The sequence below is a fragment of the Frankliniella occidentalis genome, unplaced genomic scaffold (genome assembly GCF_000697945.3).
Source record: "Frankliniella occidentalis isolate FOCC.00 unplaced genomic scaffold, Focc_3.1 Scaffold117, whole genome shotgun sequence".
Classification (NCBI taxonomy): domain Eukaryota; kingdom Metazoa; phylum Arthropoda; class Insecta; order Thysanoptera; family Thripidae; genus Frankliniella; species Frankliniella occidentalis.
This window is the reverse complement of record NW_026267245.1, coordinates 615179-639232: the sequence shown is the minus strand read 5'-3', so window position 1 is coordinate 639232 and position 24054 is coordinate 615179. Positions and strand designations below refer to the sequence as shown.

Sequence of the window (24054 nt, the reverse complement as noted above, 5' to 3'; positions counted from 1 at the left end):
TGCGCACCCGGTTGCCTATCCCCTGGTTCGCAGGCGCCTTGGAAACGGGCATGGGAGAGAGGAGAAGGAAAGAAAAAAATCCCTCGTACTTTTTTATCTTTTTAAACGTACCCGCTTGACGAACACAACTTCGTGATAAAAAAAATGGATCACTTCCATACTTCATTAGACGAACGCGGCTTACGATTTCAAATGAATACCGAAAGTGGTGATAAAACGGTGTCTTATGGTGTTGCAGCCTCCATCGCAACGCCAAGGCGGCAGCTGACGTGGAGTACCCGGCGTACGGTGTCACAGGCCCCAACAAGGACGTCAGCCCCACGGGTGACCGGCGCCTCGCCCAGTCTGCGCAGATGTACCACTACCAGCACCAGAAGCAGCAGATCCTCGCCATGGAGAGGTGAGTGCGAGCACAACGCGATTCGCACACGGTAAAGTCGTAATGGAGTGATTAAGCACACTCCAAACCCAGAGACCGCTTTTCCTTGCCAAAATTTTTTTAGACTCCCAAAGTTTGGCATTATTTAAATACCCATCACAGATACTGTATTTATTGCGTACATAAATGCACACTTTTTGCTTTTCAGCCGCGCGGCGGGCGGGCGCAGAGGCTCCATGTCGGAGGCGGAGAGCGAGGACGAAAACGAGGAGGGCGACTACACCGTGTACGAGTGTCCTGGCCTCGCCCCGGTAAGTTCTTCAGGAAGCCTTTTTTTTCGCAGTTATAGCTAAAATCAGTTTGTTTGTTTTTTACTCTGTGATGCGAGGTCAAGTAGGATTTCTCCATCTGCGGTTGTTAATCCGGCCACGTCTTTCGTTTCCAGACGCAGGAGATGGAGGTGAAGAACCCCCTGTTCCAGGACGACCCCACCCCGGCGACCCCGGCGCCCGGGGTGGGCGCGGAGGCCGGACACGACGGTGACGGTCTCCCGGAGGGCGGCAAGCAGCAGCAGCAGGCGGGCAAGACCAAGCAGGACAAGCACAGTAACAACGGCAAGACCACCAGAAGTAAGCCGAGCGACAAGTCGGACCGGCCGTAAGAGCCTCGCGCGGCACTGCGGCAGGATCCGGCAGGACTTCGGCAGGACATCGCGTGCTTCCACCCCGCCGCGCCCCGCGCCACGCGTCCGCCACGCCTCCCCCACACCCTTCCTTGACCTTCCCCGCCCACCCCCCTCCCTCCCTCATCATCTTATGCGGAGCCAACCACGACGCTGACGTGGCCGGCTCCGTAGGAGCCACTGCAGCCACTGGAGTCATTAGAGCCGGTGGAGCTACTGGAGCCACTGGAGTCGCTGGAGCTACTGGAGTCACTAGAGCCGATGGAGCTACTGGAGCCAGTGGAGCCACTGGAGCTACTGGAGCCAATCGAGTCTCTAGAGCCGATGGAGAGCCGATGGAGCGACTGGAGCCGCTGGAGCCACTGGAGTCACTGGAGCAGCTGGAGCTACTGGAGCCACTGGAGCGACTGGGGTCCAAGTCATCGTTTCGAAATAATAAAAAGACCCATTATTGGCTAAACAATCCAAGATGATGGTTGTAAATTTTTTTTCGAATTTTTTCTTTTTTTTTTCTTCAATTTATCCTTGTAAGTCGAGACGAGCAGAAGCCCCTCAAAGATGGCATGTGGCGTGGCCCGCCGCTGTGCGCTCGCTTGTGCGTTGCGTGCGGGCTTCTCAGAAAGCCGCAGAGCGGGAATGCGGCGCAAAGGATCGCCTGCTCGTGAGCAACGCAAAAGTGAGGGTTTGGCTCATCGATTGTAAAGAAAAACATGGACTTGCCGCTCCGGGAGCGTTGCAGTCGAACCCGCCCTATATTACCCATATGCCCCGGTCGCCCCGTAACGCGATAGTGGCTGTCTGCCTCGATCTGTGTGCGTTCCGGGGGGATTCTGGGGTGTTTGCAGCTTCCCTGAGGAGGTCGGGGCTGAACCGGTCACTTTACTGCTGTTCGCCGCCCTCCCCCGCAACTGCACGCCCTCTCCGTTTAGCTTGTATCAAGTACCTGATTTCCGCTTGGGGAGGCAAATGGCTTGGATCTGGACGGACAGTAAGAACACTACTCCCTAGCTTTTATCGGAACTATTTCTTAAGGCGATGCCTTATTGGAAGGCGCTATCCAACCAAGCTACTTAGATGTGTCCCTTTTACCCTGTGGTATTTTTTAATTATTTTTTTTTTTTGCTGTTGTTCACCCTTCCTGTTTAAAATAGCTACAAAGTACAAAGATATTGTCACGGAGTGGCTGACTCTGATTGTTTGTTGCTTATAGCAACATTCATGAGTGCACTACTGAGTGCAGATTGTGTGCGATATGTTGCGCGAGAGGTAGGATGTGTGTGTGACAACGATCACCCTATTTGAAGGCCTAGTGTTAGGTGTCTTACAAGGTCGGCGAGTAGAACCTCTGGGCGTCTGGGTATGGGTGCGTAAACTTCTTCTTGTAACTACTATACGATATTCTTAAAGATTGATATGGGAAGTTTGTGAATGGATAGATACTGAGCCCCACAAATCTTTCAAGTTTACACTTGATTTCAAAAAGCACACCGTCAATTTTCTAGGGAATAGTTTGCTCCGACTATGTTTCTTACGAGTGGTTTCCCGTACGCGCCCTAACTGAACCTGACTGGCGGCCTAAGGGGCAGTAGGCAACCCTTCGTGCAAGTCGCGCGAATGAGGTGCGAGCTTCAGTGAACTATTCTAGTCAAAAAGTCTTAAAGTCTGCTCACTGGACAAGTGTGTGGCAGAGTGCTCTCAAAACTCAACAGTAGGACTACGGCTCCACCGTTGTCTCAAATTGCTCTACTGATGCCTCTGTAGGGACACGGAGACGCTCTGTTGCAAACGTAGGGCAACGCTTGTCCTCCACTAGGACAGTTTGCCCGACGCGTACTTCAGGAGGGACGTGATTGAAGAGAGTAGCATTAAGAAGAGTCAATCGTATCGACCCGGCGCTTGTCGGCCTCATTTTGTGAAAGTGTAGCAGGCAAACGGAAAGAAAGGGGACATTCCCGGGGCCGCTGTCACCCCATGCCAACAAAAGCGGAAATTCTCTCAATTTTGTTAAGCCTTGCTGGCTGACCGTAAAAAATAACAGTATTATCTGGATCAAGTTTAAAAGAAAATAAAAAAAATAGTCGACTGCATGTGTATCATGGAAAAATTTGAGTACGAACCAATCACGTAACGCCCTCGACTCAGCTTTTAGAATTTACTAATTCAGACGTTTGAAATAATTTCCGAGTCGACACCTGGCTATGTTCTGTGCTTTAACCTGCATATTTTTGTTCATGTAACTTATTTATTTTAGTTGTAATATTATAATAAATATTGTACTTATATTTTACAAGTGATTTTGATCTCTTACAGCCATGTATTGGATGAAAAATATGCCTAGTCATAGTAGCCCCGAATAAGTGAAAAGCTATTTTAACTGAAAACATTAGCAAAATAATGCTTGTCTCAATTCCACCTTAATAAGGTGTTTTAAGATTATTTCTCTTCACCTATCCTTTGTGTAAGCTTTTGCATGGCCCTAATACTGATAAGTTCAAGTACTAACTAAACGAGGTTACTTCCGGGTCACATCTGCAGGTGAAAATTTCAGAAAGGTTGAAGGAAGGTGTGCCAAAAATAAGTTGTTTGTGGTCATGGATTTCATTGCCTTAATTGTAATCGTATTGTGAACCGGAGCGAGTCGCCCGACATGTAAATCGTGTAGTTCAAAGTTTCTTTCTACGGATTAGACAGTCTTCTAGAATTCTTCTAAGAACATTTCTTACAACACAATTTACCCCTGGGTTATTTGTGTTTGGGAAGACCTACCTAGTTCCCTCCGCTGAGTACAACACGGGGTCGGGCAGTTGGCGATTCTCAACAGAAAATAGACGTAGAAAGAACCGCGTGGAACAGAGTTTCTTTACGACTATTGACTGAGCATCACACTCGTGATGGTAGGTAAACTGCCTGTATAGTTAAACTACTGTCTCTACATGAAATTTACATGCTTTTTGCTGTGCATACATTGCCAACATATCTCTGACTTAATTTTAGCAGTTCCTAGATAAAATTCCACTACTACTGTGGGCTGTAAACCAAATTAATTTGCTCCTTTGTATTAAAATCACATTGAGCGGGTGTTTGTTCGAGGTGGAAACAAAAATGATTTACCAGAGGGGGTGATCTTCTGATAATAACATCTAGAAGATGAAAGACTTTTGCTCCTGGAGGTATACGATAGGCTGTGGAGCTAAATCTTATGTGCATAAGAAACAAAATTATTTTAACACAGATTATTCTATAAAAATGATAAAATAAGAAATATATTTGTATAGTTTGCAATATGACATACCGTGTAATGTAGAGTCTGCTCTACAACGTTTTAAAAAAATGCGCTGTACACTATCATTATGTTATGTCCCATTAAACAGTTCACGAATACAATTCTTTTTCTTTAGATTTACTCTTTATCTCCTCTATGCCCTCATAAAGTGAGATCGCAACGAACGTTTGAGGTAATGGTCACGGTGACAGGACCCGAGGCCGAGGACGCGTTGGGCACCGGGGCACCGGACGTCCAAGCAGGCTGGGCTGATGGGAGCGCCTGCAACGCACTGGGTAGGCCAACCTGCTAAGCAGCTGTGTGGAGTCGGCGGCCCGCCCGGAGCGACCTGGCGTCGGGCCTGTCCAGTTGCTACCCACCGAGAAAGGGTTTGGGGTGCGATAACGTTCCGATATCGAATGTGGTGAACAATAAAAAATTGTACCTGATTTGAACACATTTTCGACATGCGATGTCAAAACGATATATTTCATTTCGCACTGGGTATGCTGATTATAACAGTGGCCACTGTGCCGCTACCCTCTCCACTGCCTGTAAACGCCCATACTGCAGAGATCAATCAAAAAGACGTTACAAACCCGCAATCTGCGAAGGTCTCAGACTTTTGAAAGGCGGCTAGGCCGCGGCGCGCTCAGGGCCGGTAGCGCATTTGTCTTTCCCGCGACGTCACCTCACCGCCACATCCGGTCGACAACCAGCCAATCCCACCGTCGAACTGGCGTACACATCCGGAAACGAGGCGGCTAGCAAGGGGCGTGTTTTGACTTGCCGGAATCGGCGAACCTAACCTGATTTCGTATACTTCGTCTATTTATCCAATTTCGGATTGTGTGGAAATCGTCACGTTCCTAACAGAAGCAGTCACCAGTGCCATCCTTTGCCGTTCTTAGGCCTGGCAAGTAGGTTAAGACTGCCTGTCAACATTTTTTCCTCGAGCCTTTGGCAGTAAAGTGGAGCTCAGAGGCTATGTCTGCTTTTAGTCATACAAAACTTTCAAGATATTTTAGTGATGTAAGTCAAAATGTGGATAATAGAAGATACCTGGGTTATGTGCTATTCCTTGTCATTTAATTTTTTTTTATTTGAAAAAGATATGTTTTCTTTTTCATAATTGTAGAAGTATTTATTTTACTCAATAGTTAAAGAAGTGGTTTCATTATCCCTATTTGCTTGAAATGCGACATTTCTTTATCCATGTGTTTCAGGATCAGGACGATATAATGCAGTGTGACATTTGCTTCATGCAGTTTGACCTGAACAATCATCGTCCAAAGTGTTTGCCTTGTGGTCACACTATTTGCTTGAGGTGCATGCAGAGTCCTGGCATGAAGAGATGTCCTATGTGCATGAAGGTTAGATTGATCTATCATTCTCATGCGAAATCACAGAAGTTTCTTTCTTTGGGGTGCCTTGCAAGGGCGTAACATTCTGACCACATTCTATTCATAAAGATTTTGCTGGGAGGATTTGCAAGTTACGTAATATTGTGCAAAGATTCTGATTCCCCCCTGCTCAATCTTTTCTGACTGTATGTTGGCCTAACTGATCCTTCACTTTATCAGCGGACATTATTGTTTTAGAGCCCAATTTGATATAATTTCATTAAGTGGACTACTCGCTAAATATTTGTTTCTTTTCAACATTTTTAGCAAAGTATATACCATTGTAAATTAGAATACCAAATCTTCTCCTAGGACCTGACCGTCGACCCCGGCGACCTTCCCGACAACATCTCCCTGATACGGATGGTTGAGAAGCAGGGCGCGCCGCCGCCCTGCAAGGTGCTCAGGAGGGAGGACACTGCGGTCCAGCAGCTGCAGCGAGGCGTGGACGCGGGGAGGAAGCTGGTTGAGCAGCTGCGGCACCTGGTTCCTCTGGCGGTGGAGGCTCTAAACCGCCAGCTGGACTCGTCGGTCGCTCAGCTGTCGCGAATGGAAGAGACTCTCGGTAAGCTGCAGAGGAAGCAGGCGCCGGGTGACGAGGATACCCCGCCCGACTTGCTGGCCGGAGAGCAGTTCCAGCTCGTGGTGCAGCTCGAGGACAGCCTCCGTCTGCTAGCAGCCACAAAGTGCCGCGTGGTTGCGGAGCAGAGTGCGGACACGTGGACGGCGTCGGTGAAGCTCGGCCCAAATCACGACGTCATGCGCCTCCTCCTTCTTCAGCTGCGGGCGGACGCCGAACTGCACAAGGTGAGCCTGGAAGCCTGGTAGTTGGTAGTAGTGGTGAGGTCTTGATTTTAGGGTGATGCGCGCGGGCAAGTTCGACTTCAAAGTGTTCTCTTGCCCGGTCACTTGGGCGCCCTGGGTGGTGGGGTGCGCCGCCGTCTTCAGGCGGCAGCTTGGCGGGTTGGCCTACCCAGCGCCCAGTTGGCGTCGCCTCGTGAAACGCTCAGTGTGGGGACAGCTAAACCCACGCGCACGCCACGCGCTGGTTGGCACGTCTCCCGTGAGCTTAAATAGCGTCGTTATTTCACTCCAGGTTGCCGTCGCGGTAGGGCCTCCAAGGCTCTCGACCTTCGTCATAGATCGCCCCGATACAGAAGGGCGAAAATGGAAGGTGAAGGACGTTATTAAAAACCCGTGGCTCTGCGAAAACATACGCGTCCTACAAAACCTAACTGGAGCCGGTTCGGCGGAGCTACTGCGTGTCATCCGTGTCGTGGCCCCCCAACTCGAAGAGCTGGAGATGTCCGAAAGTGTCGACGACCTGGACGCGGCCCTCAAACAGGCCGTAGAAATGCCATCACTTAAAAGACTGATAATCGGCAACAGTGACCAGGAGTTCCGCAAACTTCCAGACCTGCCGTTGCAGCTGGAGGAGCTGGAGCTGTGGTCTCCGAATGAGCAACAGATGCTCCAAGTGCAGCACATGCCCCGTCTGCGTAGTCTTATGGTGTACAATTACTATGGCGACAACGTGTCATTCCCCCCATCGCTGCATGAAGGGCTGACGTGGCTGGGCTTGTGCCTCAATGTAGACCACAAGACTACCATGCTGACTCTGATCCGCGCTCATAGCAAGTCTCTGCGGGAGCTCCGGATACACTGTGAATACGAGGACGACAACGATGACTGGTGCTTCTTCTTCCCGCACTTGGGCCAGGACCTGGCGACCTGCGGCCTCCATGGCCTCACCCGGCTAGTCCTACAACGCTCGTATTTCTACAATCCATGCCCAGAGGTCGAGGCCTGTTTGCTGCAGCGACGGGCCGTGCGAAGTTTCCTGCCCTCTTCCATTGAAGTGCTCTGCAGAGGGTGTCCCCCCGGACCATCAGTGATGTGGTGATGCTAACGAAAGGCAAGGCGTATGGCCCCTCGTTTGCTGCATGCTCCCCGTGGCGTTCTGGTGACGAGACCCCTGTATTTGTGGGAAGAAAGCACAGCTATAAATATTGTAACAATTTTCAACAAAAGAAATAGCTTATCTCGCCGGTCCGAAAGTGTACTGTGCAGCAATCAGTTTCAAAGTTTCAGTTATAAGTTAATTTTAACAGTAAAGAAATAAAATATTGCTTTATTTTGAATACCTTATGGCGTTTTGGTGTCCACTATTTTGTCCCTCAAGCAGCCAGCGGCAGTTCTGTTAAGAAAGGAAAGAGGGAGAACGATCACACCGATCCCAGTTTGAGATGTATGTTGGTGCGTGCCCCCTACTATAGCCACAATATCACACCAAAGTGTCTAGAAGCAGTAGCAGGGCGATATCAGTTTTAATTGTAATAATATTAATCGTTTGCATTAGTGGAGTGGAGGCTCGCGCAGCAGCAGCTATGCTGTCGAGTGTCGAGCGCCTGGGAGGTAGGCAGTTCTGTTACACCCGGCAGCTCCGCTGGGTTGCCTACCCAGGGCTTCGCGGGCGCTTAGGCATGGAACATCGGCCAAAATGAAGATTGTTTTGTTGTACGTCTCCCCCTTTTTTAGTTTTTTTCAGAACAAAACTGAAAGCTGGAAAAGATACATTTCCGTTGGTGTCCCAAGTACAAGAGCATCCTAACCATTGTCATTTTGTGGCTAGTGCAACTAGCGTCTCGATAGCCCCTCCGCACTGAAATATACAGAAACTTTTAATGAGTCTAAAACCGAAACTTTATAAAAGTTCAACTGCAGGCACGTGAAGTAGGCAACCCATCGCATAGCACATGTCAGTTGTCAGTCTTACATTAGCTAAGCAGCAAGACGGACGTCTATGTCGGAGGGAGGGAAAAGGGCGCCCGCGACGTGCTGCGTAGGCAACCCATTCTGCGCGGATGTATGGAGGGATGGAGCGTGTCTCCACAACTCCATCTAGAAAGAACAGACATCCGTTCGGCTTGGAAAGAGCGAGTTTTCCCACTGGATATAACACTCTGTGCTGCATGGGGACTGAGGAGAGGTACTACGATTTTACCTAAACCTCACATGCATTAGGGACCTCCAGAGAAGGGCTGGCGGTTGGCGTTAAAGCCATTGAAACGGCTCAACTGTATACACGAAATTCTTTCTTCTTCATTTCTTCTACACAAGCCTGAACCAACAGGAATCAAGTTTCCTTTTATCTGAATAAAAGGGTTGTCATTTCAATAAAAGAACAAAAGTAAACAATGTCTTAACAAAAAAAAATCTTTGCTTGTAATTCACTTTTCATACATAGCATAGAATGGTAAAGGATACATAAATTAGTTTCGACTTGATAATATGTATGATAATATACATAATATGATCACATCACAAAGGCTTTTCAACCATATATCAGTTTGGGTAGACAGAATGAAAACTCAACTTCCAATACAATTGTTTGACGAGCTAATTTGTTGAAAATTTAAGCATGAGCTATGTTATTAAATCACATACTCATAACATACTCTTATGTCAAATATCATATTCCAGTTTTTGTCAAACATTGAATTTGATTCTACATTATAAGATAATGTAGAATGTCAGAGAATAATACTTCCCAGATTTCAGTTCTTCCATTACTACTTCTAACACAACGGGAAAGTAATAGAATGCATCAATACACTTAAGGCTGAAGGCTTTTAAAATTAAGAAAAAGACCCTGTAAGAAATAAAATGTTTTCACAAGCAGCAACTATTACTGAAAGTGAGAACAGAATACACACAACTAACGTCCCTCTAGGTGACAGATGAATATTATCATCCTTATGTGGGCTGTGAGTGTGGAGCATAGCCAAATGTGCATGCTTCACCCTCATAGCTGCACAGGCAGCAATTTTACCATGGACCTAAGATGGCGCATGCTTCATAAGATTGTTGATTCCTCACCCAATAAATTCAACAATTGCAATGAGAGCATTTGAAATTGGTCTTCCAGCACATTCCAGATTGATTCACTACTAGGATGTGAACCGTACATTTTCATAGCTTTTACACAATCAATTGAATTTCTTCATTTGAAATCCATAGAGGTAGTAAAGTTGATTTCCTGTGCCTTACGTATACAACACAGCATTGGCCACTGGCATGCATGAGCATCATAAACATTCATTAAAAATTTGACATTCAAAATCAGAATTTATCTTAATTTTGAAGAAATATTCATGCCCAGCAACAATATTTGAGCTTAAGTAAATGGTATATACATCACATTAAGGAGGTTTAGGTTTAAGACTGAAAAGCCACACAAACTAGACAATACACTACCACAGTCATACTCAGTACACAAATGGGAAGAATTCGTAGAAGACACGTAACTTCATTCTTTTCCAATTGATGTCTAACTTTTCAACAACATTTTTAACAACTCACCATTCAGATTTTAAATTTAAGAAGAATGGAGAAGGGTTTGAAATAATTGATAATTTCTGTATCAAAATCAGCTTACACATCTATTTAACTAGGAGCTTTTTATGTTCCTTTCTCAAACAAAAGCAAAAGCCTTTAAAAATTGAAAACTTTTAGCTCAAAAGAGGATATAAAATGAATATAACCAGGAAGCAATGAACAGTTCACACTGGCCTATGAAACAAAAATTATGCACATAAGTAAAACAAAATTGGCATCTATGGCTGCAACAGTTACAGCTCATGTGAAGATGAATGTTTACTTTTCTTTTTATGATTGCTACTTTTTCCAGGACTTGATTTCTCACGCTTTTTGCTAGATGTAGAAGAGCTGACAGAAACTGAATCAGCAGGAGAAGAGGCATTTGAGCGTTCTGTTTCCCAGCTTCCACGGCTGAGAGACCCCATGCCTAAACCACCTAAAGAGCCCACACCACCTCCAAGACCACTAAGCAGATCATCTGGATCAAGACCAAGAGATTCCACATTAACCTGAAAATTAAATGAAACATCAGATGGAAGCTCAACCAACATGTGCCCCAAAATTTAGGAGAAAAATATTGCATATTACCTGTACTTCAGGGATTTCTGACTGAAAATTGGTTTCATCTACAAGAACAGACGCTCTTAGAGCACGACGTTGTTCATCAGAGTGTTGTGGACAACGAAGAGACCTCGTGCACAACTTTCTAGTGTGCTCTGATATTACACCACAAATATTTGACAGTAAGGTTCTTCTTTCATCAGGTCGCTTGGCTTCTAGAGCTGCACTACTAGCATCAAAAGATGCATTGTTGCCAGAAGAACTACCAAGGCTCTCTGACACAGAGCCCCCAAAGGAACTATTTGAGTCACCATTTCTTCTATCTGATTTAAGACTCTTCGATGGTTTCTTTGCATTCCCATTGCTGCGGTCCCGTTTTTTCCGCCGCCTGTCACCTCCAATAGTCCATTCATCATCTTCATCTTCACTCACAACAGCACTACTAAAATGGAGAGAAACCAAACATGACCAAATATATAATAATATACCACATATCTGGGAAGGTTTCAGAAAAAAAATATTGGAAAGAAAACCAACCTTGTTTCCTTACTGTTGTTAGCAATACGCCTGCTAGCAATACGGCTACTGTTCCTGCCCATTCCCATGCACTTCTCAAGATGAGGCGCAAACCTGGAGGCTGCTAAACCCCTGTTACAGCTCGGACAGATACAGTCTTGAAATTTTTTTATGACAGGCGGCTGGCCAAAAACATCCAAGCCAGGGTCATCTATTATTTTGAACCTATAAGGAAATATGATTTAGGTAAGCAATCACATTAAGAACACCCCCACTTAAATTTGAGAACATGGAACTTACTTAGTGATGTCTTCACCAGACATGTCTGCCTCAGGATCAAGAACACCCAACTTGGCAGAACGGTGAACTTCAAAAACTATTCCTATAGTCATTTCATCAATCAGATCTTCAACTAAAAAATTTGCAGCCTCATTGAGGATTTCAGGATCACTCATTAACTCCTGGAATCGGCGATTGATGCCTTCTAATGCATCCACTTCTTCTGAAGACAACATGTCTGGCTGTTTTTTATTATTATCTGAAACTAAAGGAAATTAGAATATTTAGAAATAGTTTTTCTGATAATTTTATTAGATAATTTAATCACTAGATAATGAAACGCTGGGAAAATTGCTGAGACTTTGAGTCGGTTCTAAACAAGAAGTGCAGTGTAAGAATATGTTTTGCAATGGTTTAGGAAAGGAAAGTGTTTAAAATTACCTCTTCCTCTTATGCACTAATCACACAACCACATATGATCTACATACATTACTCTAAGAACAAAACACCGTATAGCACAGAGTCATATCATGAAAAACAGAAGGTCTGGGCTTTAAGTCCTTCGTTTTGCACATTCTACCGGTTTTAAACTGACTCTGAACCAGTTTCTACTTGACGTTTACGAGAAAACAGCCATTGTTGGTAATGTAAAGTGAGGTTATGTTCCTCTATGTCACAGTGTAAACAGATGGGAAAACGGGTCGGCAGAGGAAAAACTATCATCCCTTTGAGTACCTCAATCAATGTCTAATCGACTGACACTTAATGCAAGAGGGAAAACTGGGAAATGTCACCCAAAGGGACAAAATGATTATCGCAGCCGCCGGCACGCGCCTCGCCTCCGAGTCCGTTGGGAAGATACAGCTGCCCTGCGACTGTAAAAGTACTCGCCTTCAGCATCCATCTTCCCCACGGGAAGGGGTTGAGTTTTCTGGTTGACAGTTCTACTGCATTTCAGGGTGGGGACTGGGTCCAAGGAAGGAGACTTGCCCGAGATAGGGGTGGCCAGGGTACCCAACATGAACACCGTTATCTTGAGGTCGATGGAGCTGTCACTCTTGCCCACTTTCCTAATCGCCTCGACAGCTGTGGCGTCGCTTGGTGGCGATAGTAAAGGGGCTCATCTGGACACAATTGTTCAAGCCGCTGGTACAGTTTTTTTCTGCTCAAGGGTTCGAGGAATGCTAGGAATCTGCCGAGGGGAGCACACTGACCCCCCGGAAAACAGTGGGGCCTAACTTGTGCCGCGCACCGTGCGACAAGGGGCGGCGGGGCGGGCCACAGGCAGTAGTAGTGCTCTCGGCCTCGGCCCAGAGGATGCAATAAATCCCTCAAGGATAACCCCAAGACTCATTGATAGCACGGTTCCCGGGATAACACAGCTTTTCCCCATGAGCACCCATGAGGGAGGGCCAGGATACCGCGCTGACGCGCCCCCATATACAGCCCCAATAATACGCATCAAATGCGACAGTTGCCCCGAAACGGTGCATTTAATGATGCGTTCGGCAAAACCTCCCCCTTCCCCCTCGGTCTTACTGCATGGAGCGGGGTAGGTGGAAAGGGGGGGGGGCAGTTAGGACAGTACCCTTTAACGCCTACCTGATCCTGATACCTTACCATTCAACCTTCCCTATCAAACTAGAACAACGGAGAGTATAGGATCCGGAAAAATATATCACCGGGCTTGATGCCCCTTCATCACTATAGGTTTTTATGCTTAGTACCCGCTGAACGGTACCCGGTAAGCGGTACCCGGTACTCGGGAATTGTGATGCCGAGACTCCTCCTAGACTACTTCCTTCGAAGGCGGACTACCCCCACAACATTATTCCCTCATTTCGCACGAGCTGTCGTGTTTTCATCCTTTTCCATGGGATTGGATTTGGCTGGTCGGACTGTGGAGGACCGCTAGGATTAAGGTCGGATAAGCGAATCGCAGCATCCTCGAATCCTAGGCGAAAATAAAAGAGCGTCGTCCTCCCGTTGCCGCCCATCTCTTTTCGTCCAATCACGGCATTGACAGTCGGACAAATGTCATGTGATCACCAAATCTGACAGCCCAACAGCTGGTGGTCAGTACTAAAAATTTAATAATTATGATAAGAACTGTTATTTTATACATCATAATATTCTCCTTTTTACTAAAAATATAACAGAAACTAGCTTCTTGAATCAAGAAGGAGATTTTTTAATGTTTCCCGCTTTATTTCCACTTGCGACAGTTGGCAATCTTATTTTTTTTCCATTTCCACTACTGCTTTTGTTCAGGAACACTCGTTCCGTTGCGTACGACATTTATTGTAGCTGCATTGGCGCCATTCAGAAGCACTTGGACAGTTGCTGTCCTTCGGCTCAGACTGTGTTTGTCCACTGTATTTTATTCAATCGCGTGTACTTAGTATCGAACATCCGTTTCTCCTTCTGGATCACTGGTAAGTTTTGCACCAAACCGATATAGGGTACGCTATATTGCGTACTGTCAAATTGTTGAGTTTGTTGAACTCGTTGTGGACCTTCTGGACCGACTTGACTCCCGTTTTCTTATTCCATTTCCAGTGACTATCCACAATGGCCAAAGTTCAGCTGTGCAACGTTGTTGTCTTGGACAATCCCTCGCCATTCCTTAACCCGTTCCAGTTTGAATTAACCTTCGAATGTATTGAAGAACTGAAAGAAGGTGAGTCATTAACCCTTTTACGTTGGCAGTTTGTTTATTACCCCTTTTGACTAAAGCGTTTGATAGTGGTCAATATCATCTTGTGGTTTGAACTTCAATGAGAATGAATGGTCCCCTTTCGTCCGAGTGCGGCATGCTGTCATTTCTCTGGTGCTTTTAATTCTTCCTTGGTTTAACTTCTGTGTGTTCTTTCTAACCTTTAAGTTTCAATATCTTTTGAAGTTTTCAGTTCAGGGAACCCGGTTCTGCTCTGTTATTTTGTTCATGATATCTATTTACTCTCTTTCCGTTACAGATCTGGAGTGGAAGATGATTTATGTTGGCTCAGCAGAAAGTGAAGAACATGATCAAGTATTAGATACTATCTATGTCGGTCCCATTCCAGAGGGAAAGCACATGTTTGTGTTTCAGGTCTGTTGCTTATCAACTTCTTTTAAATTTGCCTGACGCCTTTTTCTTTCCTGTTCTTTACATTGTCTTCTGAATTCCAGGCTGATCCTCCAGATGTTAACAAGATCCCTGTTGCTGACGCTCTTGGTGTAACAGTCGTTTTACTTACCTGTTCATACCGCAGTCAGGAATTTGTCAGAGTTGGTTATTTCATAAATAACGAGTACAATGATCCTGAACTCCGTGAAAACCCGCCAACTCAGCCTCAGTTTGATAAGGTGAGATCAATTGTGGACTCATTTTAGTAGTCTATGATATAAAGTTGAGTAATATTTTCCTTTCTTTAGGTTCACCGCAATATTCTTAGCTCCCAGCCTAGAGTAACCCGCATTAAGATTAATTGGGATGACTCTGAGACTTCAACCAATACGGAATCCAATCAAGTGGTTAGTGAAGAAACAATGGATGCTCTTCCTGGCACCAGTGAATCTACCTCTAATGGTATATCTGCCATAGGATTTAGTGAAAATAGTAGTCAAAGTGCAATGGAAGTGATGTGAACGTAGTTTTGTATTTTTTACTTTTATCATTACTTTAAGTCTCATTTCACCAATTTCATCCTAGTATATTTTATCGGGCAGGACCACTATTTGATATGTCTTTTCACCACTTGTAAATTTTACTTAATGATGGGAGCTGAAGTCCATCGATTGTTCAGTGTTGTTGTTAATGAATTGTCTGTTGGTGCCAGTCTACCGAGTTTGTTGTTCAGTATATAAATTGTCTCTGCATATGTATGCATATCCAACATGAAGTCATTTTATGAAATCAAAATGTTAGTAAACTTCATGTAGATTTTACATTTTGAATTTTAAAACTCTAGGCAAGCTCAGACATTAGTCACATTGTACTGAAATGCATACTTGATTGCAATTGGCATGTATCTTGTGCATATTTCTAAGTTTAAATTATATCTTTTTACAAACTTGCAATCCTTATTTGATAACTACTTCCCTTCTGTTCCTCACGTTTAATGATATCAGTCTGAGATTTGGTAAATTATTGTGGACAAAAATTCACTTCTACATTCCCTCAAAGGTCAGGTCAGAGAGGGAAGAATTTTTTAGCACATCTGTGATGTGAGCTTCAGATACACACTATGCTCAAACAAATTATGAAATCTGTACATGTGTATGATCTGTTTTCTGAAAAGAAATATATGGTGCACTAGTTAAGATTGCCATTAGAAATAAAAGTTGCTGACATGACCCTACCAATAAACAATATATTCTTGATCAACTACATAGGAGTCTTAAATATATTAACAAGGATTTGATGTGAGGAGCATTACTCTTTGGGGAATAATTCCTTGACAGATTTGGAATTTAATGACCGTCTGCAAAGACCCCAAAATTTGCTTGGTCTTGTTTGGGAATCTGTCGCTGTAAATCTCCAACCAATGTGTCTTTGACACTGGGAGCATGCAGCTATTGTCCATCCATAGCTGCAATTTAAGAAAAATAAATTAAATTGGCAAGTTAATACCCTATGAAGAGAGCCATTTCAATTCCTACCCTGGAAACCAGCTGAATTCTGTCGAAGGAGGCTGATTTTGAAGAACTATACCATTGGCTTTCCGAATGGTTATTGTATCATGAACAAAGCCATGAGGATTAACGTAAGTGCCCTGCAAGCCCTCTGCTGACATTGAAAATACATCTTGCTGGTTGGCTATTGTCTGATTGCAATTTCTGCAGCACAGTATGCTTGGCTATGAGAGATACGGGATACAATAGAACTATATAAATACATGATGGCTAATTATACTCAAAAGTACTTCATTATAAATACCTTCTCCAATGTGTTAAGTTCCCAGCGAAGGCGTTGTATTGCAGAGTTCATTCTGAGAGGTATGAGTCGAACAGCGTCACTGACTGGAAGGGAGCGTGCCACCCAAAAAGACAGCTCTATTGGATCAGAGGGGATTTGTGAGGCTGCAATTGTAAGAAAAGACCATGATGCAGTTTGAACATAACAATTCTTGAAGAGATAAAACTGTGTATCAAAGAAATCACAAATATATTTGTTTCGTCATTCAAAAAACAAAATAGGAACCTGCAGTATAGGTTGATAAAACTCTTTTCATTCTCTTCACTAGGACTTGTGGATCATACTGCTCATAGATCCATAAAGGCCATGCTGAAGTCAATGAATCACTGGAACGCAAACTGTGTCTGCAAAAGCCATGCAATACTATCATGAGACAAAATGTAAAACAATGAATTTGTCTGTGGAAAAAAACTGACCTTCTTTTTAATGCTTTCTCCTCATCATTTACATTTGTTCGATACCTGTCAAGACACTGAAAAGCATTTTCTGACATTGGATTGGGTAGAGTGATTTCAGGAAGAACCTTTACACGTGCTAATGGAAAGAAGCTGTTGGGAAATTTTTTCATGAATATTACAGGCTTTAGTATTTATTATTATGAGTATCTGATCTGGAATCCTTACTAACCCTTCAGAGTCTGGTTTTGTTTCAAGGAGTTGGAAACGCTGCCGGCCAATAGCTTTTATTTTCATAGAGTTATTTTCACCTCCGCTATGAACTTCATAAATTTCTGCAGTTGTTCCAACATCAGCATAATATAAATCAGTCATATTTTCATGTCGCCTGCAACGAGAAAGGAAAGCATTTGCGGCATCAAGGATCTTATTCACAAAATTATGTTTCAAATTAGATTTTTAAAAAATTACTCACAACATGCAGATTGTTGCAAATATTTTGTTTCCATCCAGAGCTCTTTTTATCATTTGAAGTGTATGCTGGTGTTCAGAATTAGACACTGAAAGTGGAAGAGTTTGACCAGGTACTAGAACAACGTCTATCTGCGGAAGAAGTGGCAACCAGTAGGAAGATCCTTCGTCATCATCTAGCAATGTCCGTCCATGCAAGACTGTCAGATCAGTGCCTAGATACTACAACAGGAGAATAAAACCATAAGCTGCCAGCTTATAAATGACATAAAGCATGAGATGAGCAATTCCGTGAAGGGAGAACATTTCTGACATTTGTTAAGTGACTGAGAGGTGCTACATATTGTTGCAACCTAAGTAACAGCGACTGGTCACAAAAACGTTACAGTGACATAATTTGTGATATGACTAGCACGTCCATAAATGTCATTTCAACGACTTGTTTAAAAACAAAGCTCCCAGTGGCTAAAGTCAGTGACATGAAATAGTGACTATAATGTTTTTATGACCGCCCTCTGTTACTTGGGAACACATATGACACATGAACACATGACATGGTGTGTCTTGAGATGATGCGTCAGGTCATGTGTAGCTACAAACTCAATGTGTCTCTCAGTTGCTCACTAATAATGTAACTTTCAATTTTTTTTTACCATTTTCGTGGAATTGCTCAGATAGTTTCAAGTAACACTTCTTACAGAATGCTGCATAGGGAGAGTAGGATCAAAGGTTTGTTCGGAGACATCAAAAGCATTAGAAAGTGGCGCTGTGGTTTCGCTTTCATCTGAAACAAAATACGTTTTCAAGTGCATGCTAGATGAAACTACAATACAATGAGCAAATCGAATCGGCTCACCACGAGCAGGTTCCCAAAATTCATCTAATTGTGCCTCAACAGGATCGACCTCAAAATCAGCAGACCACGAATCATCAGAGCTCCTATCGTCGTCTCCTTCCATGATAAATTCAATATCTGAGACACAGAAGAAGTTCAAGAGACAAGCTCCGCAGAGACTAGTCACACACGACTTCTCAGGCGAGGAAAGTTAAAGTACGACACCTAGATCGGCGGTTTTTCTGTCCTTTCTGATTTTGTTCTGCTCTTAGAACGTCAACACAATAACAAAAACAATAAGGTAAACACAGGCCTTTTAAAGCAGAAGTTCTTTTAGAGGAGGTTCAGTATGACAATTATTGACGTACAAGAATATGAAAAATTCACCAACCAAGCTCCAAACATTTCTCGTACGCGTGTGTGGTGGTGTGGTCTTGTAGTTGTGCTTGCTGACAAGGTGCTGCCTCATATCTTGCATCCATAAAATCAATATAGGTAGAAAGAATTAGGCAAATATCCCTCCCATATCATATTTTATCGTGTCATTTGGTTACCTTAACGTCAATTTGTTAATTTCATCCTTTTAGTGGGTTGGTTAGACAGCAATGTTTGGTAAAGGCAGGAAGAGGAGCCATAGGACCCGTGATGAGGGTACTGGAGGCTTGTCCTCTGGGTCCGGCTCTAAACAGCATGGAAATAAATCAGAGAAGAAGAAACGTATTAATGCCTTAGGAGTAGACAGCCAGCTGGAAGAGCGCAGGTATGTATTAGTTTACGTCTGTATATGCTATCCAAAACGTCAAGTTGAAAATGTGATCGAGAGGTTATCTCTCCTGTTAGGACATGTCATGTATTGTAAATGATGATTGCTATTTATCGATCATAATTTTCCCTCGGCATGTTAGGTTTTTATTTATTTTTCAAATTTCTCAGCGTACATTAGCATTGCTACACTTGCCTACAACATTCAATTATCTAGTTCGTCAGGTTTTAATATTGTTATCTTGAACTTGATATTTTTAGGCTGGAAAAACTCATATTTGGCGATGCATCTGATGTTGTTGCCAATTTGGACACTGCGGATGACCTTGACCTGGACTTTGATGAGGTTCCAGAAGTTACCTCTAGTAGAATCAGAGCTACTAAACAACCAAATATATCAGCTTCGGCTCCATCTGAGGATGACTCCGGTGTGGAGATGGGTGATTCAAGCCCATCAACAAGTGATGATGACAAGAAAAGAGAACCAGTATGGATGGATGAAGATGATGATGCTATTCAGTATGCATTCAGTTAAATGAAGTTTTGTTTTAATTTGATAATAGAATTTTAGATACCATAATTGTATGCCTTTGTTTAAGGGTGAAGCAAGCATTTCAATCACAGGGAAGAAAACTTCACGATGCTTCAGGAAGCCGGGATTCTTACTCAGGCTTCCTGAAGGGTAAATATGAGGCTCTCATGGGTACTCCGCGATGGGCTGAGCTTGGAGCAACCTCAATTAGAAAGTGTGACACTGATTCAGATGATGATGACGATGTTATGCAGGTGTGATTACTTTCTGTTTTTTCGTTTTTTTTAAATAGTTATGAAGTAGTTCTAAAATTATTATGTTTTCAGCACTCTGGTCCGTTTCTTCACCATCACCGCTCTCAAAATCTTGGGAAAGGGCTGCTTGAATCAAAACATCTGAGGGATTTGAATGTGGATTCTAATGCAGAAGGTCCAATCATCTCTGCTACTGAGTTTCATCCATCTTCAACTGTATCTCTTGTAGCTGGGTTGGGTGGGGCTGTTTCCATTGTCCAAGTATGGGAATTTGATTCTCTTAATTTCAATGTAATACTTTTGCCTCCCCTCTAATCTTTGTTTTTTTGTTTGTTTGTTTTTGTCTTTTCAAGGTTGATGGAAAATCCAATACTAAACTACAAACTGTTCAGTTTGAAAGATTCCCCATTAGATGTGCACATTTTTCCAATGATGGAACCCAATTTCTTGTTGGGTCTCAACATCATGGCCACTTTTTTGTCTATGATATGATGGAGGGACGCTCAATTAAAGTTCCTATAAGTCACACATCTGAAGTAACCAACATGAAGGTAATGTCTTACACATTTCTCATATTAACTCATTTTAATATACTGTGGTAAATTGATAGCATAATGTTTGCTTTTCAGAATTTTACAATGTCACCAGATGGCCGCTTGATTGCAGCACTTGGAAGATTTGGTCATATTCATCTTATCACAGCTCAAAGCAAGGAGTGGCTTGGTAGTTTGAAAATGAATGGTGATGTTAAAGCTATTAGTTTTAACAAAGATGGTTCACGATTGTATTCTCATGGAGGTAATAATTTATGCACCCTGATGTATTTGTGTGTTTTCATCTCATCAGGAATTAATAATTTATATCACTCCAGTTTGAAATTTCGTGTATTCTATTTTTATTTCATTTTTTATCATAGATGGTGGTGAGGTTTATGTTTGGGACATGCATTCTCGAAGCTGTATTCATCGCTTTACTGATGATGGATGTATTGTTGGAACAAGTTTAGCTGTGTCACCAAATGGTCAATATCTTGCTTGTGGATCATCCTCTGGAGTCGTAAATATTTATGAAGGGACCAGTATTTATTCTTCAGCAGCACCTCAACCAGTGAAAATTGCCTTAAATTTAGTTACTCAAATTTCATCTTTAAAATTCAATGCTACCTCAGAAGTGTTAGCCATGGCATCAGTTGACAAAGAAAATGCTGTGAGACTGGTAAGCACAATTGTTACCTGTTGTTTTTTTTTACGCACTCTTTTCTACTTTTGTGGAATACATCTATCATTCTTTGTTGTAGACAAAACAAATTTTCCTTTCTAATTCAGCTACATATTTTCGACTGATGAGTAGTTTCTGAGGTTGCCTTTTCTCGACTAATTCTGTTCTTCTCTCCTTAGATGCATTTTCCGTCCATGACCGTCTTTTCCAACTTTCCTCATGTTGCTGAAAATGTCATGAGACCTCAGTGCCTTGACTTCTCTCCACACAGTGGCTTCTTATCCCTAGGCAACAATAGAGGGCGAGCTCTCCTGTACAGGTAAGTTTTTGTTAATTGATTTTGTTCATTAAATATTTCAGATATCTAATTTTGTTTGTCCTTTGTCTTCTAACTTATGTTTATTGTGGTCTATTTATTATCACAGGTTAAAGCATTTTGGAAACTATTAAAGCAAATTTAATATAGCTACTTTTTTATATACTTACCTCATGGTTGGTCGCACCTTCGGAAGGGATAAATGACTGCAAATTCAATGTAAAAAGATTTTTAAAACATCTAATTGTTTTTCTTTCCACACTTTTCTTATCAAATAATAGTTAGTGTGATTTATGGTCATATGTATTCTTGTATGATATATGACCATATGCGACTAAAACATTTTTCATGGACTGTGTTGAACTTATCTCTGTCAACTCAATTCCTCTTACAGCCAAAAAGTTGTATGTTTCTTTTATCTTACTTCGGTTAGTGGTTTTTATGATAATATCCATTTGTGGAATCCAAATGTCGCTTAAATATTAATACATATATGAGGCTTGCATATGGAATTGTTATAGAATTTATACTCTGTTCACAAATTACTAACTATTTGCACAGAACAATCTGCATGCAAGCTGAAAAAAATATAACAAATGCATAAGAAGATATTGTGATATATGTACATGGTTTCCTTAACCTACCTACTATTTGCTGTACCTGGCTGTGAGCTACTTTTTTTGAAAATCGATTAATTGAATAAAATGTAATTTCAATCTTTTCAATTTTCGGTTTCTCTTTATGTGTTTTCATTGATATTTCCCTAGAAACACTCTTGTATGTCTGGAATTTCGAATACAACAACTTCTCCTGAAATATCTTAAGGTATGCGCCAAAAATTGTAACTTGAGTTAAGTGACAAGGTGATTCAAAAGTTGGCGCCAAACACGTTGACGCTATTCCCAGTCAGGAAAGGTGATAACGTTAGGTAAGATTATCGGCAGTGATGAGGTATTTTGAGGTTTGCATTCGTAGGTACTCGTTAACTAATAGAAAGGCAACATCGCACCAATTTATGCTAAAAAACCATTCAACTTTTATTTATAATTCTGGACCCAGACTAAGTTTGTCTTAACTATTGGACCATACTTCATATGCCTACCCCTCCCCTCCCTTCCTCCTCCTCCCCTCCCCCACCCGCTACATGCTCCAGCGAATAATACATCGACATCGTACAGTGTTTTCCCGTCCAATGACGATTATTCAGACTTCTGAACTTTGCTGATGTAATTTATGTAATGAGGACTGACGCGCGAATACGATTTGAGATCATTTACAAAAACAAAATGTCGCCAAATTAAGCAAGTAGAGAGAGACACTTCTGTGCACGCTTCTTCCTCACTTCGATCGCCATCTTGACGGTTTTGGCCTGTAACGGCTGCAACGCCCTCACACGATCGTTCTTGAAAAACTAAGGTATGTGTTCTCGCCACAGCGCTAGTGAAGTCAAAACAGTACAGCTCAATATTAATGGTCTCAGAAAGGTATCTATCACTGTTTTGATTTGATAGTATCACTCTTAAGGGCCCTCTGCTCCATTCCATCTAGTAGCCCGTAATGTTTTACACGGTTGAGGCATTATATGTTCCACCATCTTGGTGTTCTGCCTCGGGCTTGTGGCGCTAGTAGTGCTTGCTTCAGAATTATTTCCCACTCAAATTCCCCCTACTGTTCAAACTTGAATGAACTACCGTCGATAAAATTGTTGTGACATCGGCTACGTGCAGCATTTCCTTAGTTTGCCTGCATTGACTGCGTGGCCAAGATTCCTTTGAGATGTATTTCATGACCTTTAAGGATCCTGTCAGACAGTACTTGACCAAATAGTTAACTATGTTTTTCTTAATAAAAATATTGTAATTCCTGAAAAACTTTATTTTTTCAATAATACATTCAAAATTTAACAGCCTATACATATATTTTAATTACATGCTGTTACCTGTGCCTCTATGCGAAGCTGCTCCTATTCAAATTTCAGAATGATGTACGCAACTTGGCTTTTATTTTCAGAACTTCTTATACCTTGGTCTATTCCACTCCACAAGTAGAACAGTTGATGCTTTTCAAAACTCACTTTTAAACAGCAATATATGTCATTCCAGAATCTGATGTGTTAGCGGCATCTCTGATAGCTGATCTCAAGTGAGAGTAGCAACCATGAGCACTATCAAAGAAAAAAAAACATGTAAGATAAAAATGAATTTTTGCTAGCTCTCTATTTCCCAGAAGATAATGACAACTTGTTAACCTGCATTGTTTTTATTTTATGACAGCACAAATAAAGCTTGAAGCTACTTCGAGTGAGACAATCACAGATATTCAAAACTATTTAGACAATTTTAATAAAGAAATCCAGACAGGAGATGGAACAACTATTCAACCTCTTACAGGTGTGGTTTAAAATTTTGAGGGCTATTTGTAAATGGTAGTAAAGCATTTTGACTTATAGTCTTATCTCAATTTTTTTATGGTTTTGTCAGATGTTCAAACAATAGTGCCTGATCCTGACACTCCAAGCGATGGAACCTACTTCATGGATGAGAATGGTCAATACTATTTTCAGTCTAACCCCAACGAAAATCCTGTACTTGTTTCTGGTAAGCTATTTTTTGTTCTTGTTCTTACTTTTATATTGAACTAAAATTAGTTTTTCATGATTAATATCTGTCTGTCTGAAATGGTTACAGGCATTCCAAATGCTGCACCTGCTTCAAGTAGTCAAACAACATATGTTGCAATGCAACCCCAAGATAATCAAAATCAAAGTGGTACTGTGGCGTCTCTTCAAACTGTTCAAGATGTATGTTAATTAAGTTCAAGTCTTTTCTAATTTCTGTCAACTATATCCC

The 24054-nt window shown here is 42.5% G+C and overlaps 7 protein-coding genes across 18 annotated transcripts in view; 5 read left to right on the top strand and 2 right to left on the bottom strand.

Moving 5' to 3' along the window:
* Nucleotides 1–238: 238 nt before the first annotated feature.
* On the top strand, nt 239–4445 carry LOC127749993 (neural proliferation differentiation and control protein 1; the record flags this gene model as incomplete). The annotated part of the gene is given in 3 exon segments (XM_052270318.1): nt 239–400; nt 588–690; nt 825–4445. Coding segments are annotated over 3 exon segments (481 nt in total), but the record flags the coding sequence as incomplete, so codon positions are not given.
* A 597-nt stretch (nt 4446–5042) lies between these two features.
* Nucleotides 5043–7869, top strand: LOC113209900 (uncharacterized). 2 transcript variants are annotated; one of them, XM_052270330.1, is made up of 4 exons: nt 5043–5243; nt 5550–5696; nt 6039–6533; nt 6823–7869. In XM_052270330.1, exons 2-4 carry the CDS (start codon nt 5565–5567, stop codon nt 7627–7629), a joined length of 1434 nt encoding a protein of 477 aa, XP_052126290.1. In that variant the 5' UTR covers nt 5043–5243; nt 5550–5564; the 3' UTR covers nt 7630–7869. The 2 variants fall into 2 exon arrangements, with proteins under 2 accessions (XP_052126290.1, XP_026283450.1); XM_026427665.2 differs by having other exon boundaries at nt 5044–5355.
* A 1059-nt stretch (nt 7870–8928) lies between these two features.
* On the bottom strand, nt 8929–12724 carry LOC113209920 (ataxin-7-like protein 3). Of its 5 annotated transcripts, none has more exons than XM_026427686.2 (5): nt 12354–12724; nt 11484–11727; nt 11205–11408; nt 10695–11106; nt 8929–10615 (listed from the first exon to the last, which is right to left on the bottom strand). In XM_026427686.2, the coding sequence occupies exons 1-5, from the start codon at nt 12481–12483 to the stop codon at nt 10358–10360; spliced, it is 1248 nt and encodes a 415-aa protein (XP_026283471.1). In that variant the 5' UTR covers nt 12484–12724; the 3' UTR covers nt 8929–10357. The 5 variants fall into 5 exon arrangements, with proteins under 5 accessions (XP_026283471.1, XP_026283472.1, XP_026283470.1 ...); XM_026427687.2 differs by having other exon boundaries at nt 10695–11109; nt 11484–11721; nt 12354–12722; XM_026427685.2 differs by having other exon boundaries at nt 10695–11109; nt 12354–12717.
* Nucleotides 12725–13729: 1005 nt separating this feature from the next.
* Nucleotides 13730–15524, top strand: LOC113209934 (histone chaperone asf1). The gene is made up of 5 exons (XM_026427706.2): nt 13730–13897; nt 14022–14142; nt 14438–14553; nt 14634–14810; nt 14880–15524. Exons 2-5 carry the CDS (start codon nt 14034–14036, stop codon nt 15090–15092), a joined length of 615 nt encoding a protein of 204 aa, XP_026283491.1. The 5' UTR covers nt 13730–13897; nt 14022–14033; the 3' UTR covers nt 15093–15524.
* A 273-nt stretch (nt 15525–15797) lies between these two features.
* LOC113209933 (protein cereblon) lies at nt 15798–18485 on the bottom strand. Of its 3 annotated transcripts, XM_026427705.2 has the most exons (10): nt 18349–18485; nt 18145–18261; nt 17987–18072; nt 17293–17510; nt 17050–17205; nt 16839–16970; nt 16648–16766; nt 16384–16526; nt 16107–16303; nt 15798–16036 (listed from the first exon to the last, which is right to left on the bottom strand). In XM_026427705.2, exons 2-10 carry the CDS (start codon nt 18245–18247, stop codon nt 15880–15882), a joined length of 1311 nt encoding a protein of 436 aa, XP_026283490.1. In that variant the 5' UTR covers nt 18248–18261; nt 18349–18485; the 3' UTR covers nt 15798–15879. The 3 variants fall into 3 exon arrangements, with proteins under 3 accessions (XP_026283490.1, XP_052126291.1, XP_052126292.1); XM_052270331.1 differs by having other exon boundaries at nt 18145–18391; XM_052270332.1 differs by lacking the exons at nt 18145–18261; nt 18349–18485 and having other exon boundaries at nt 17942–18072.
* Nucleotides 18477–21930, top strand: LOC113209931 (U3 small nucleolar RNA-associated protein 18 homolog). 3 transcript variants are annotated; one of them, XM_026427703.2, is made up of 10 exons: nt 18477–18618; nt 18711–18883; nt 19147–19404; nt 19485–19671; nt 19744–19932; nt 20025–20222; nt 20301–20469; nt 20588–20886; nt 21069–21208; nt 21315–21930. In XM_026427703.2, the coding sequence occupies exons 2-10, from the start codon at nt 18729–18731 to the stop codon at nt 21337–21339; spliced, it is 1620 nt and encodes a 539-aa protein (XP_026283488.1). In that variant the 5' UTR covers nt 18477–18618; nt 18711–18728; the 3' UTR covers nt 21340–21930. The 3 variants fall into 3 exon arrangements, with proteins under 3 accessions (XP_026283488.1, XP_026283489.1, XP_052126288.1); XM_026427704.2 differs by having other exon boundaries at nt 18544–18632; XM_052270328.1 differs by lacking the exon at nt 18477–18618 and having other exon boundaries at nt 18639–18883.
* A 399-nt stretch (nt 21931–22329) lies between these two features.
* Nucleotides 22330–24054, top strand: part of LOC113209908 (transcriptional repressor CTCFL) — a gene marked incomplete in the record, with an annotated part of 6850 nt that continues 5125 nt past the window's right edge. Inside the window, 5 exon segments of one of the 3 annotated variants that reach the window (XM_052270325.1) lie at nt 22330–22621; nt 23308–23390; nt 23479–23595; nt 23686–23802; nt 23893–24005. In XM_052270325.1, the coding sequence (XP_052126285.1) occupies nt 23363–23390; nt 23479–23595; nt 23686–23802; nt 23893–24005 (375 nt within the window). 3 annotated transcript variants of the gene reach the window in all.

Excerpts from the sequence above, each read along its gene's own strand:
- LOC113209931 (XM_026427703.2), top strand. The coding sequence starts at position 18,729 with ATGTTTGGTAAAGGCAGGAAGAGGAGCCATAGGACCCGTGATGAGGGT. Across the intron at positions 18,884-19,146 it reads AGCCAGCTGGAAGAGCGCAG|GCTGGAAAAACTCATATTTG; the intron begins GTATGTATTAGT and ends TGATATTTTTAG. Across the intron at positions 19,933-20,024 it reads GGGCTGTTTCCATTGTCCAA|GTTGATGGAAAATCCAATAC; the intron begins GTATGGGAATTT and ends TGTCTTTTCAAG.
- LOC113209920 (XM_026427685.2), bottom strand. The coding sequence starts at position 12,483 with ATGTTGGGTACCCTGGCCACCCCTATCTCGGGCAAGTCTCCTTCCTTG. Across the intron at positions 11,409-11,483 it reads TCTGGTGAAGACATCACTAA|GTTCAAAATAATAGATGACC; the intron begins GTAAGTTCCATG and ends ATTTCCTTATAG. Across the intron at positions 10,616-10,694 it reads CAGAAATCCCTGAAGTACAG|GTTAATGTGGAATCTCTTGG; the intron begins GTAATATGCAAT and ends TTTAATTTTCAG.
- LOC113209900 (XM_026427665.2), top strand. The coding sequence starts at position 5,311 with ATGTCTGCTTTTAGTCATACAAAACTTTCAAGATATTTTAGTGAT. Across the intron at positions 5,356-5,549 it reads TTTCAAGATATTTTAGTGAT|GATCAGGACGATATAATGCA; the intron begins GTAAGTCAAAAT and ends CATGTGTTTCAG. Across the intron at positions 5,697-6,038 it reads GATGTCCTATGTGCATGAAG|GACCTGACCGTCGACCCCGG; the intron begins GTTAGATTGATC and ends ATCTTCTCCTAG.
- LOC113209934 (XM_026427706.2), top strand. The coding sequence starts at position 14,034 with ATGGCCAAAGTTCAGCTGTGCAACGTTGTTGTCTTGGACAATCCCTCG. Across the intron at positions 14,143-14,437 it reads TATTGAAGAACTGAAAGAAG|ATCTGGAGTGGAAGATGATT; the intron begins GTGAGTCATTAA and ends TTTCCGTTACAG. Across the intron at positions 14,811-14,879 it reads CTCAGCCTCAGTTTGATAAG|GTTCACCGCAATATTCTTAG; the intron begins GTGAGATCAATT and ends TCCTTTCTTTAG.
- LOC113209933 (XM_026427705.2), bottom strand. The coding sequence starts at position 18,247 with ATGGAAGGAGACGACGATAGGAGCTCTGATGATTCGTGGTCTGCTGAT. Across the intron at positions 16,304-16,383 it reads AACTTAACACATTGGAGAAG|CCAAGCATACTGTGCTGCAG; the intron begins GTATTTATAATG and ends TATCTCTCATAG. Across the intron at positions 16,037-16,106 it reads GAATTCAGCTGGTTTCCAGG|CTATGGATGGACAATAGCTG; the intron begins GTAGGAATTGAA and ends CTTAAATTGCAG.